This window comes from Zalophus californianus, chromosome 10 (genome assembly GCF_009762305.2).
Source record: "Zalophus californianus isolate mZalCal1 chromosome 10, mZalCal1.pri.v2, whole genome shotgun sequence".
Classification (NCBI taxonomy): Eukaryota; Metazoa; Chordata; class Mammalia; order Carnivora; family Otariidae; genus Zalophus; species Zalophus californianus.
In genome coordinates, this window is record NC_045604.1 from 98,358,750 (window position 1) to 98,372,154 (window position 13,405).

The following is a 13,405-nucleotide window of genomic DNA, read 5'->3' on the forward strand; positions in this document are numbered from 1 at the left end:
AGGCCTTGCAAAAACAGGTAGCTGGGCCCCCACCTGGAATCCGATTTAGTAGGTCTCAGGCCTGAAAGTTTGCATTTTTAAACAAATTCCCAGATGAGGAGGATGAGGGGAAGGAGGAACCACACTTTGAGAGCCAATACTCTAGAACATTCTGTGAGCCATGGCTTTGGCCCTTTCTGGAATGCGGTGTGGTATGCCCACTGCTGGGAGTTTGGGTTGTTTAGTTTACAAAGTGTTTCCATTGCTCCCAAGAAACACTTGGGAGGGGTTATTCATTCTTCCTTGAGTTTAACTTTGTTGTTAATAAAACATAAATTTCAGACATTTCTTATGAGGATTTTGGTGACGTCTGTGTAGAAGAGGCCTCTGCTGGCCCTGGGGACTCACTGCTATTGAACATTTACTGTGTGCCAGGCCTGGCCCCAGGCCCTTTGCAGACTAAATGTAAGTCCTTGACTGCAACAGGGGGCAGCCCCCCCCACCCCAGGCACTGCCTGTCTGTGGCCCTCACCTCATGGTCCGTGCTGGGACCACGTGGCAGTACCTTACTCTCTAGGGTGAAGGAGACATCTTTGCATGTGTATGAAGCTCACCTAGTGCCTGGCATCCCACGCTAGCTGGATGACTGACTTTACCACCAAATATGCCATTCCCCCCACAAGGGCCCAGGACACCCTCTCACGGTGCCTGATTGTTCAGGGAAGGGTGGGTTAAGCAAGGGGTGAATGTGAGCAGGCGAGCCTAGAGGATGCTGGAAGGAAGGATAATGAACAGGGACTGACTGAGTTAACCAAGCCCATCAGGGGCCATCAAGGCTCCAAGGAGGCCCGTCCTCCCAAGATGCTCTGGGCCGCGTACTGTGCCACCGACAGTGAAGGGTGTGGGGCCTGAGCAGGGCAGAAGCTCTAATGAAGGCAATCCCCTCTCCTTCCCCATCCATGACTCCTGCTACCCTTGTGCATTTTCTCCGCTTCCTTGATGGCCCCCACTGCCCACTCAACAGGCCCCCAAAAGCCCACCGCTGAGGGAGTCAGGCTGGGCAGGAAACAAGCAGCGTCCTCCTCTTGGGCCTGCTTTATTTGGGCGCGGGGTGGGGAGGGCTCTAGGCCTGCCGGGCCCGCAGCAGGGCCCGCACCTGACCGATCTGCCAGTCGACACTGGAGCTCGCTGTGCCACCCAGGGCGGCATACTGCTCCACGCTGTGGCCGTAGTCCCACACGCGGCTCACGTCGCCCGAGAACAGGGGGCTGGGGGAGAGAGGAGGAGGTGGGCCAGGGCCCCGTGGGGTCCCCAGGGGCCTCAGGGGCCCAGGCTCACCTCCTGGGAGGCAGCAGAGGGAGGGGAGGGGGCCGCACCTGATGGTCTGTAGCTCCCTCAGCGACAGCTGGTTGAGGGGGACCCCCTTGGTCTCGGCCATGAACACAGCTTTCCCGGAGGCCTCATGGGCCTGGCGGAACGGCATCTGGGGCAGCCAGGCACAGGTAGCACCGACTCAGTCTTCCTCTGACCCCTGTTCAGCCCATGCCCTCACGCTCCCCCAACCCTCGGCCTGGGGGACATCCCCATCTCCCCCCGCCTCCCCAGCCACCCCACACTCACCCCTTTGCGGACCAGGTAGTAGGCAAGGTCAGTGGCCAGCATGTCAGGACTAAGAGCCCGTGCCATGTTGTCACGGTGAATCTGGGGGACACCGGTGGGGGGAGTAGTGAGTCCTGGGGACCCTGGGTGGTGAAGCTGCCAGCCTCAGGCCCAAAGCGTACCCCCCGTTAGCCAGGATGTCCCCGGCCTTGGGCAGATCCACTCTGACCCAGCCTGCTCTGCTCTCTCTGCTTGAGCCATTTGCCATCATCACTGATGATGTTTAGGGGAGCTCCTGGGGTTGTCAGCACTTTTTCTCAGGGGCCCCAGCCTTAGTGTGCATCAGAACCACCGGGTGGTGGCGGGTAGTGGGTAAAGATAGCCAAAGCAAGGTACTCCATTATTTGTTGGATTATTGTTGAAGCTGGCTGTTAGGCCATAGGGGTTCCTTGTGCATTCTCTCAACTGCGCGTACCGAAATTTCCCATCATAGACGGCTAAAAAAGAAATCTGGTCAGGCCGGTTGATGGGACCCCTAGATTCTAACCCACTTCCATTCTCCTGCAGCTAGCACCTTTCATCTCTTCGCGGGTCTCAGGAGCAGGAGCAAACACCTCCCCACCTCCCCCTGCCCCAGATCTTCTGGATGCACCCACCCTCACCTCCTCTCAAGATCACCTCCTGGCATGCCCATCCCAGGGTGGAGGGGCCTGGGGGACAAGACGGGGGGGCTTGCCTGTAGTGTAGAGATGACACCTGTGGCCACTTGGAGGACAGCACTCATGGTGTCTGACACTTCAAATACGGCTTCCTTGTCCTCCTGCGAGGCACGCGGCAGGAAGTGAGAGCCCAGCAGCCCTGTCCCCCACTGAGGCATCCCCACTGCCCTCCACTGGGAACACTCAGCACCTCGTACAAGCCACACCAACAGAGAGGAGAGTTCTCAAGGGCAGTCAAGGGCTGGGTGCATAGGGTGGGAGGTGGCAATTCCGCGGGGCCCCTGCTTGGATGTGCCAGGGCCCCAAGAAATGGGATGCGGTGTATGTGCAGGTGGGTCCCTCACCCACAGCCCCAGCCTCACACCTGTAAGTCCTTGTTGTAGGTGCTTGGAAGTCCCTTGAGTGTCATCAGGAGCCCAGCACACTGAGAAAAGAGTGAGACTGAGGAGGCTGGACCTCGAGCCCATCCTGGAAGTTCCCTCGGGAGCCCCAGGTCAGCCCAAAAGCCTTGCCCCCACTCCCTGCCCTGCTCACCCGCCCAAACACTCGCCCCGCCTTGCTCCGGATTAGCTCCAGGCTGTCTGGGTTTTTCTTCTGGGGCATCAGGCTGCTTCCGGTGCTGGGGACAGAGATGCTGGGGCTGAAAGGGCTCCCCTGCCCCTTGGCTGGTCTGCTGGCTGGATCAGGTGAGGTCTAGCAGCATGCAGTCCAGGTCTGCTCCAGGGGGCGGGGGGGCGGGGTGGGGAGGAAGGAAGCCATGCTGGTGGGTGCAGAGCTGGGGTAGGGCAGGGTCCAGCCTTACCTGTAGGCATCTGAGAGCTGTACAAAGCTGAATTCCTTGGTGCCATAGAGGATGAGATCCTCAGCCATCCTGCTGAGGTGGGTCATGCACAGCGAAGCCCAGAACAGGAACTCAGCTTGTGGGAGGAAAGGGAGAGCAGGCCTTCTGGTCACCAGGCCTCTCTAGCTCCCCACTCAGTCTGGAGAAGCCCCAGGCGGACCAGACTTGGGGTGGGAGGGGGCTGGAGAGGAGCCAGGGCTAGAGGACAAATCAGAGCAGGGTGCGGGGGAATGGCCCTACAGAGGACAAGCGTGCTGGCTCCTAGGACTCACCCACAAAGTCTCGCTCACTGGTGGCATCCATGCTGTTGAGGGTGATGGCCCCAAAGTTCAGTTCTGGAGGAGGGAGAGACGGGGAAGGCAATAGGGCTCGGCTTCCTCTACCCCAAATCAGGTTGCCCAGCCGGCTCCCCCTTGAGACTCTTTCAGGGAGGAGAGTAGGGAGGGGCAGGAGTGGGGAAGGGTCTCTTGTACAGGTCCCAGGAAGGAAGCAGGAGCTCTGAGTGTCCCCAGAGCCATGTACCCCTGCCACCAGCCTTCTCCTGCCCCTCTAGCCTCAGTGTCCATAGGTAATAAATGAGGGTTTCAACCAGACCCCTGCCCGCTCCGAGTGTGTGTCTGTGGGGCCTGGCAGGCGCTGAGGGGGATCTCCGCAGGGGAGGGGCAAGGGCACCTCACCTGCTCGGAGCAGCTCCCGGTCCACACCCAGAGGGTTGCCTGCAATGGCCCCGCTGCAGGAAGAGGGGAGCGCCGGTGAGCAGGGCTCCCGGCACATACGCACGTGCACACCCAGAGCCAAGCCCTGACTGTCAGGGCTGCTGCCCAGTCAGCGTGGCTGACGAACGCTTGTCCCCATGGAGTGGCAACGGCAGGCTGAGGGCAACTGGCTGGCGGGCTGGGACCTCCCTGGAGAGCTCTGGCCCTGCTCTGACATACTTTCCAGCCTGGTTACCCCCACCTTAGAGGGAGCCGTGGGTCCAAGCAGGGTTCCCTCCCTTTCGGAGAGGCCAGTTACCCGGCTGGCTGGCCTCCTCTGTCCTTCCTAGCACCTCCTCTTCTGCTGGTCCCCAAGGACCGTGCTAGCCGTGTGGCACAACCCCCACCCCCACCTAGGCCCTCAGAACACTGGGGCCTTACTCACCTCCCCAGGGGCAGGACGTTGACCCGCTTCTGCACCTCCAACAGCCTCTCAGAGTCTCTGGTCAGCGCCACGGCATGGCTGCAGGAAGCCAGGGGGCAAGCGGTCAGGGCAAACTGGGGCCCTCCCTTCTGTCACAGCCCCTCCACAGTACCCCTGCCCTATGCCCCACCCCACTCACCTCAGGATCCAGTGGCTCCAGCGGATGGGCTGAGCCCTCTGCAGGTGCGTATACCCTGGGAAGAGGACGTCACGTTCCCTGCGGGGACGGGGGGGGGGGGGGGGGCGGAGAATAGGGGCAGGGGCCTGAGGGGCTCAGCAGCTTCAGGCAAGGGCTGCCTGTGTCACCCCACACCCTGCAGGCCTGAGCCCCAACAGGGAAAAGCAGGGCCAGCCTTCCAAGGATCTGCCTGCACAAGAAACCAAGTGATCTCCTGGGGACAAACACATCATAATGGAGGAGACCAGAAGTGGGGCAGTGTGACCCAAGGACCGGGCCAGGGCTGTGGAGCCTCCCAGAGTAGGACTGGGGCTGGGACCAAATGGGATTAAGTCCTCAGCTCTGAGCAGAGGTTGAGAGCAAAGGAGGGCACACAGAGTGGGTACTACCCGGCAGGGGGAGTCGCATTTGTGAGCACTTTGAGAAGCTCCCAAGGACCTCGGAAGAGCAGGGGGCACTTTATTTTATTTTATTTTTTTAAAGATTTCATTTATTTATTTGACAGAGAGAGAGAGACAGCCAGAAAGGGAACACAAGCAGGGGGAGTGGCAGAGGGAGAAGCAGGCCTCCCGCGGAGCAGGGAGCCCGATGCGGGGCTCGATCCCAGGACCCCGGGACCATGATCCGAGCGGAAGGCAGACGCGTAACGACTGAGCCACCCCGGCGCCCCGAGCAGGGGGCTCTTTAAAGTAGGCAAGGCAGAGGTGCCGTAGGTGATGGTTTTGTTTTTTTTGTTTTTGTTTTTTTAATCAACAGCTTTTCTGAGCTACAATTCACCTACAATTCACCCATTTAGACTGTACACTTTACTGTACATCCGTTACCACATCAATTTTAGAAATTTTCTTTCCCCCAGAGAAGAAACCTTTTAGTCATTAGGAGTCACTCCCTGTTTCTCCCCAGCACCCCCAGGGTGACTGATGGTTCTTATGACCTCATTGTCCCCCAGGTGGTAAGGTCAGTGAAACAGAGGTCCCAGGGAGCTGCGGAAGAGGAAGGGTCAACCCTGACTGTGACGCCGGATCGGGACTTCTCGGCAGCAAATTGGCCAGGTCGGCCAAGAGCAAAGGCAACCCGAAAGACGTGAGGTCACAGGAGCCAAAACTTGGGACAAGGCCAGCGGGAGGCAGCTTTGGCTGTCCTGTGTCCACGCTGGGTGGGGACCGGGGGGTGGAACAGTGGACAGGGGGCACAGGCAGGCTGAAGGGTGACCCGGGCTGCCCCCAGCACAGGCGACCCCTTTCCTCAGGCTTCGGGGCATCTGCCTAGTGCCTCAGCCTCCTACTTATGAAGCCTCAGAGGGTGAGCTCGCCCTGCCTGCTGAGCTCGGCGGGCCTGGCAGGAGGAAACGTGGCAGGAAGTGCCCCCGTGCCTGGCTGCTTTGCCTCACTTGGTCCAGGAGTTCCGGGAGGCCCCTGAACCCCAGGGCCTGGCTCCCCGACCGCCTTCACCCTTGCCACCTAGATCTGGCAATCAGGCTGCCTGTCTTAGGGGACAGCAGACCCCGGCTGCCCTCATGCCCCCCTGGGGGTCCACGGGAGACTCACGCCTCTGCCCGGTCCACCATAGTTCTGATGAGCTCCTGGAGGAGGGCAGAAAGTTTAGAGCAGTTCTGTCGCATCCACAGCCTGAGGTCTGTGACCACCTGTGGGGAGGAGAATGTGGCACTCAGGGAGAGAGATGTGTTGCTTCGCTGGGGAGCCAGGACCACCGCCGAGCCCTAAATCTGCCACCTGGGCTCCCCAAGATCGGGAATGCACAGGGCCCGGGGGTGCGGTGGGGCGGGGGCCGTAGGAACTGGTGGCACCTGGTCATTCCGACTTCGGCCTGTGTGCAGCTTCCCTGCAGTCTCACCGATGAGCTCCTGGAGGTGGAGGGAGGCATGGGGTCAGGGTCTGCCTACTTGTAGCCCACTGGGGTCAGCTTAGGCAGGGCCTGGTTCCTCCCAGCCCTGTCACCTTCCCTCCCTACTCCTGGTCCCTGCCATCTCTGCAGAGGCCACCTGCTCTGAGGTCCGGCCTGCCCTCTGCCAGTGAGGAAGGGAACAGAATGATGGCGCTTATGCTCCAAGTGGCCAAGGGTGAGGTGGAGAGGGGAGGCCAGGCGGACAGGTTGGCAGGGGGGGGTCATACCTTCAGACGCCGCTCGTTGGCTGTGTGAATATCTTCATCATTGGGGTTTAGTTTGAAGGTGCCCTGAGCCCACTCCTCAGCCACCTGTAGCAGATGGCAACAACCCCAGGGGTCAGGGGTCAGCTGTCCGCAGCCAAACCGGTCCCCGGTCCCACCCCTGGGAAGAGGACGTCTGAACACTGACTGTCTCTGTATAAGAGCTGAGTCCTACAGGTGCGCCACAGGAAGGGTGAGTGCTCCACAGGGGGATGCAGTCCCCACCCCCGAGGGACTTGGTAGGAGCCCCGGACCACAGGGAGGGGCTCTAGGGTGGGGCTTAGGATGTACAGAATACCTTGTCCAGTCCATGGAGTATCTGGTCCATCTCAGCCTTGGTGAGGAGCCCCGCCTTCTCCAGGCCCCGGCTGTAGGCCTTGCTGCCCTGCACATCCACCTCCCACAGGTGCCGGTCGTAGGCAATGGATGAGTTGAACTTCTCCATGATGGGGTCCACTGCGCCCACAAACCGGCCACCCCATAGCTTCCCACTCTGGCCAGGAGAGCAGGAGCAATTAATCTCCTCCCCACCCTTGAGAACAGTGCCTCTCACAAAGGGCCCACAGGAGAGTTATCAAGTCTGATGGCAGTGGGAACCAGCAGGCAGGATTATTTCACTAGACAGATAAGGAAACTGAGGCTCAGAGAGGATCAGGAAATTCCTGAAGTCACTCAGGGAGTCAGTGTGGGAATGTGGCTGAAGTTAGGGTTCTTTCCCACCCTGTGACACTTCTCTAAGGAAATGATGGCAGGGTACAAGGCACCCCTGAGACTACAGCAGAACTTCTGGGACCTTTCCTGCTACACTGACCAAGGGAAGAAGTCACTCTGGAATCCAGAGTTTCAATCCAGCTGTGATACTCCAACGATAATGATAATAATCCTGGCTAACACATATCTCATTCTTGTGTGCCAGGCATAATTGTAATTGCTTAGCATGCACCAACAGAAACTCTCTGAAGTAGGTACCAATTCTGTCCCACTACAGAGAGGGGAAAACCATGGCACAGAGCCCTTGCTGGGGAGGTAGAGCCAGGATTGCAGCCCAGCTATCTGAAGCAGGGTCCGCACTCCAAACCCCATGTTCCACCAGGGCCTCTCTGCGGGCTCTGGTATCCTGAACTTTTGCAGCAAGGACAGGCAAGGAAGCACCTGAGGGGCCCCATCAGGCTCCAGTGGCCTGCATTTCTCTCCCATAGCTTGGTGCAGGGCCTAAGATCCCAACCTCCATCACTCCTTTGGAGAATGCCTCTGGCACATCTGTTATCACTGGCCTTCTAGAAGGTCACTAGCTGACCCTCTGCCTCCCAGGAGCCAAGGGCAGAGGGGTGGGACAGAGACACCTCTGTTTTGAAAGAGTACAGAGGCCAGAGCATGTGACAGGTGGGGGAGGGGTACAGAACACATGGGGAGCAGTCCTAGCTCCCAGAATGCCAAGGATTAGGAGAGTGTTCCCTGGGTGAAGGGAGACTTTTTACTTCACTGCCAACTTTCTGTGGAGGAGAGTTTATAATGGCTGCTGGGGACATATGTCCTCTTCTGTGACCCTGCAACGTTCCCGACCTCTCCTAGCCACCTGATTGTGGGCATAGTACATAACCTCTCTAAACTGCAGGGTCACCCCTCTTTAAGGACAATAGTAGTACCTATCTGCTAGAGTTGTTATGAGCATTCAATTAGGTAAAATTTCTAAGTGCATACATAGCATAGTGCCTGGCACTCAGTAAATGCTTTTAGTAAGGGAGGGGCCAAGGTCTGCCAGAGGCAGGGCGTGCCTTAGCGCCAGTCCTGGTTCCTGTGTGCACCGTGGGGGCCTCCCCTGCGCTCAGGCCCCAGGCTGTGAACTGACCCCTCATCGCCCAGCAGCCTTGGCTGTCTGAGGACTCTGCCCTGCAGAAGCAGCCTCCGCCCCCCTCAACCTTTTGAGCTAGATCCGCCCCTTACCCGCCAAGCCTAGCTCTCCCGCCAAGCCTAGCTCTCCCGCAAAGCACCCCATGGCTCCCTTTCCTGACTGCTGGGGCCAGAGGACCAGGGCCAGCCAGTGCCAGTCAGGATTGGGAGCCAGCCGGCCCCTCAGCCAGAAACCTGGCACTGTCTCCTCCAGCAGGCCCTGGACTCCCTGCCCAGGTTGTTAGTAATAACAACTACTTAACAAGTGGGGCTTCAGCCAAACCAATTAGCACCAACCCACAGGACGGCCTGGGGCAAGCAGAAGTCACCTGATGCTCTGGTCTCCTGAAGGCAGTCCACTCTGCATTGGAGCCAAGCTCCCACCCCACTGGCAGGCTTAAAAAGACCCGAGAAAGAGGGGGCCTGGGTGGCTTAGTCCGTTGAGTGTCTGGCTCTTGGTTTTTGCTCAGTTCAAAGTCCTGAGATAGAGCTGCTCTGCTGGGCTCCCCGCTCCGTGGGGAGTCTGCTTGAGATTCTCTCTCCCTCTCCCTGCCCCTTGTGCCGCCGCCCCCCCCCCCCACAAGCTCTCAATCTCTCTCTCAAATAAATAAATAAAATCTTTTTTAAAAAAAGATCCCAGAAGGATGTCAGAATGAGGCACTACCATTTGGGCTCTGAAGAGAGGGGGAGGCCTAATGTGGCTGAAAGGGCACCCCTCTAACCTAGGGCACATCTGGGCCAGGATGATACCTTTGGGGCAAGGAGCACTGGTTTGGGTTGGGATGAATGAGCAGCAGCCAATTTAGAAGGCACAAGGAAAATAACGTGTTGTTACTGTTGGTATCGTTAGCCACCATTTTTATTTTTTTAAAGACTGATTGAGCGGGGACCCCGATGCGGGGCTCGATCCCAGGACTCTGGGATCATGACCTGAGCGGAAGGCAGACACCTAATGACTGAGCCACCCAGGCCTAGTCACCATTTATTGAGCACTTACTACATAGTAGAACAGCTCGGCCCTGTGCTAGGCATTCTACATATGCTATTACACCCTCCTGTGAGTTGGGCACTGTTACCCTGGGAGGTCGAGTGACTGCTTCAGAAACAAACCCACTACACCATGATCCAGAAACTAGCAGGGCAGGCATTCTTATCCAGTTTATTCAGATGAACAAACAGGTCCAGAGAGAGGAAGTGCCTTGCTAGCTAATGAGGACCTAAAAGAACTGGAACCCAGACCTCCTGCTTCCCAGGCCACAGGTTCCCTTCACTGGCATCAAGCAAACAGCCCCTTTTACCTGAAAGCTTCAAAGCAATGACCTCATGATCCAGTACCTTACAGAAGGAGGCAGAGATCTATTATTATCCCCATTTGCCAGATAATTCAACTGAGGCCCCAGAAAAGACACCTATGCCTACTCAGTGGTCAGGAAGAGAACCCAGGAGCCCTCTGGCTCTAAGGAAGAGAGGCCAGTGAGACAGGAAGCCACCAGACACTGGGGCCACTAGGGCTCCAGGGCATGGTCCCCTACCTCCTGGTTCTTTCCACAAGCCATAGTCATGTGGCCTCTTCTACACAGGGACAAGGGCTACAGCAGGAGAAGGGGCGCAGGGTGGGGACTAACAGGAAGGGCATCGGGGAAGAAGGAATGAAGAGGCAAGGGAGCTGAATGAGTGGGCAGCTCCTTTCCTGACCCCTTGCTGGGAGCCCTATCAGGTCAGGTCAGGGCCACCTTCCCTAGCCTTGTGGGCTGGTAAGTGCCACACAGGCTCCCAGGGAGCGGGAAGGGAGAGAGAGCAGACGGTGATGCGGCCACCGGGAAGTCCAGGCACGGGTCTCTCCCAGGCCCGGGCAGGTGCACCAGGAGGTACCCATCGCCTGGAGCCACCGAAGACGATTACCAGGAGGGTGGCCGGCGGCAGGTCTGGCACGGGGAGATCCCGTGTGCAGGTCACGGCCCTGGCTGGCTCCCAGAGTGCCCCTCCCCCTCGTTTGGACACTCGGAGGACCTGCGTCCCCGAGGTCCCACTCACCTCCGATGCCATGTTGGGCGGTTCGTCGTCGTCCAGGGGCCTCGGTGGTCCGGGTCTGGAAGACAAGCCGGGATTGACAACCTCCTCGGCCCCCGGACGGGATCCCTCGGGCGGGGCGGGTTCGGGGCTCTGGGCTTCGGCACTGCCCTTGGCCCAGCGCAGCCTGTGGGGAGGCGGACGTGGGCAGCGCCCAGTGCGCGCCACGGTCGTCAGCGTCCTCCGCTCCGCCCGCCCCGCGCGTCCCGCCCGTCCCGCCTGTCGGGCACTCACCACCTCCTGCCCGCGCCGTCAGTCCCCTGGCCAGCCACCTGGCGGGGCTTTTCTGGCCGCGCGAGCGTCAGCTGCGGCCCGGCCCTGTGCCCGCCTCCTGGCGGCGGCCGCACCAATCCCAGGCGGCCTGGCGGGGTGGGCGTTGCCTGCGCCCTCCAACCCCGGCTGTGGGCGGAGCCGTTTCGGGAGCGGCTTTGGGTCGAGCGGCCCCAGGTAGGGGGGTAGGGGCGGTGAGGGTGGTGCCTGAGCGACAGCGCGGAAGGCAACAAACTGTGCCCGGCACGGAAAACACCCGGCCAGGCCTGGCAGGCTCACAAGATACAAAAGGTGAAAAGGCATGCCCGATCATTCATTCATTCAACAAAAGGTAGGCGGCACCTCCTTTGTGCCAGGTAGAGTTGGACACTGAAGAAAAAGAAATGAGCATAAGAAATGGTAACCTGCCTCAAGAAGCCCTGGCAAGGCGTGGACAGGTTTCGGGGAGCCCTGATGGCAGCACGGAGGCCGGCGTGTATTTGGGGGTACTCAGAGAAGAGTTCCTTGATGTGATTAAGTATTCAGCCCCGCTAGACAGCGGTGGTACAGCATCCACCTTGCGCCCTGAAGGGGCTTCTAATGGAGATGTCCCCGAAGATGAGAGGGAGTTAGCTCTGCAAAGAAGAGGGTTAGAATTTTTCCTGCAAAGGGAGTAGCCTCGGCAAAGGCCTGGAGGCCAGAATGTTAATGGCCTGCTGGGAAAACAGGAACCTGTTAGAGTGGCTGTAACAAAAGGACAGGAGTGGGGTGGGCAGGAGTGGTGGGAAGTCGTTTCCGGCAAGATTACAAAGGGCTTTGAACGTCAAGGGAGAGAGTTTGGTCTTGGTCCTGTAGATCATAGGGACCAACAGACCGGAATTACTTCCAGTTCCTAGAATGTATCAGGCTCTTTCAAGTCTCCTTAAATGCTCTTTCCTGTGCTTGGAATGCCCTTCCTTCACTGTCTGACTCACTGTTCCCATTTGTCCATCAGTATTCTAGCCAAGCATCATCAATGTTGGGGAGACTCCCAGCTGACCGGGTGTCCAGCTCTGGGCTCCCGTTGGATCCTATAGGAGCACCTAGTAGTCTTTCCCTGAATTGAGGGCACTGTAGTTGTAGCTTCAGGTCCTCTCCCCTACCCAGGCCTCATCTACATTATCTCCATGACTCCCAGCCCTTTCTTGTCTTCTCCCCGAGAAGCCCCAGAACTGGGCTACATCAGGCCACAGGTAGACAGAGATGGGGAAGCCCATGAAACCAGCTGTGAGCCATGTGGTCCTCAGCTGAGAGCTGTGGCAAGTCCCTGGGATCTACTTGCTAGGGTCTGAAGCCTGACATCCCTTCCCAGGCGGCCAAGGGTGAGAACGAGTGGTACTCTGCAAACAGGAGTTCACATCCCTGAATATCCAGCAACCCTCTGGCGGATGAGTTGAGGCTGGAAAGAGAGTCAGGGAAGATGTTTGAGAGCAGGGCTACAACCATGATGCATAACACAGGTAGGGCTGTAAATACAACACCTGACACAGTGGCTCACCAGGTGCTAGACTGTGTTAAAGCCTTTACATGATTGATCTTATTTCATCTTCACAACAGTCCTGTTTACAGATGGAGAGGTTGAGTCTGCAAAGGGTTAGAGGTTAGTGGACGTGCCCATGGGCAACCAGTTAGAAGGAGACAGTCGGCTGACCACACTGTGCCACATGACAGAAGAGAGACTGTCACCTCAGATTTGCTTGCAGCAAATAGCAGACCGGTTCTGTGTGGCGGCTTCTGCAGGGTTGGGGAAGGGGACTCAGAAGAAGGAGGAAGACAAAGAGGCAGCATGAAGGTTTGTGAAGAAAAAACAAACAAACAAACATAGACAAATCAAAAGAATCTGCAGTTAAGACCCTGGCAGTAGACACTAAAGTGGGCATGAGCCTTGATCTTAAGGAAATGTCCTTGGCATTAAAGACCCATGGAAGCACAGGAACCAAATTCTCTCTGAAAAAGCTGATGACGTCCCCGAGCAAAACATCAGGGAGGCTGAGAGAGGTTTGGAGAAGAGTTCCTGCCAGTGGCCAGTCTGTTACCAGCACGGGGAAGGTAGATAGGAAGGATAGGTCCTCTCAAACCACCAGAGGCCTGAAGGGTGACTATCTCAGGGCTTCAAGAGGCAACACTCAGTCCATTCAATAGCCTAGCCACTCTTGCCCCAAGTAGGAGGTTTAGGCGGACCCTAAGTTTGGCATGGGAGCGTGACTGGAAGGAAAACTGGCTCTTGGGCCATTGTGGAAAGCAGTTACAAGTGCCTCGTTCTTAGGGACCTCTTTGATGACCGTCAGACCCAGTTCCCCTTCAGAATGACAGGATGTGGCTGCTGCGGTTTGGGGACTGGGTGAATCCATTCCCGGGGAATTGCTAGTGTTGGCTGAATCCTATAATGCAAAAGACATGGTGGCTGAGATTGGATCAAATTCTCAAGGCTTATTAATTGACAGGTGCACAAATTCACAGCCAGGAGACCCAGACTATAAGAAAAGCTAAAGAA

General features: G+C 57.8%; 1 protein-coding gene across 2 annotated transcripts; it reads right to left on the reverse strand.

The window, feature by feature from the left end:
- Positions 1-1,059: 1,059 nt before the first annotated feature.
- On the reverse strand, positions 1,060-10,924 carry ASL (argininosuccinate lyase). 2 transcript variants are annotated; one of them, XM_035722536.1, is made up of 17 exons: positions 10,858-10,924; positions 10,588-10,642; positions 6,962-7,156; positions 6,628-6,711; positions 6,303-6,359; positions 6,043-6,140; positions 4,457-4,534; positions 4,279-4,356; positions 3,816-3,868; positions 3,411-3,473; positions 3,100-3,214; positions 2,832-2,916; positions 2,662-2,721; positions 2,315-2,398; positions 1,600-1,680; positions 1,356-1,462; positions 1,060-1,247 (listed from the first exon to the last, which is right to left on the reverse strand). In XM_035722536.1, the coding sequence occupies exons 2-17, from the start codon at positions 10,597-10,599 to the stop codon at positions 1,103-1,105; spliced, it is 1,395 nt and encodes a 464-aa protein (XP_035578429.1). In that variant the 5' UTR covers positions 10,600-10,642; positions 10,858-10,924; the 3' UTR covers positions 1,060-1,102. The 2 variants fall into 2 exon arrangements, with proteins under 2 accessions (XP_035578429.1, XP_035578428.1); XM_035722535.1 differs by lacking the exon at positions 10,858-10,924 and having other exon boundaries at positions 10,588-10,855.
- Between the last annotated feature and the right edge of the window lie 2,481 nt (positions 10,925-13,405).

What these genes read in the sequence shown, in the direction of transcription:
- ASL (XM_035722536.1), bottom strand. An exon ending in TACTCCATGGACTGGACAAG is followed by an intron (nt 6,712 to 6,961) that starts GTATTCTGTACA and finishes CATCTGCTACAG; the next exon opens with GTGGCTGAGGAGTGGGCTCA. An exon ending in AACGTCCTGCCCCTGGGGAG is followed by an intron (nt 3,869 to 4,278) that starts GTGAGTAAGGCC and finishes CTCTTCCTGCAG; the next exon opens with CGGGGCCATTGCAGGCAACC.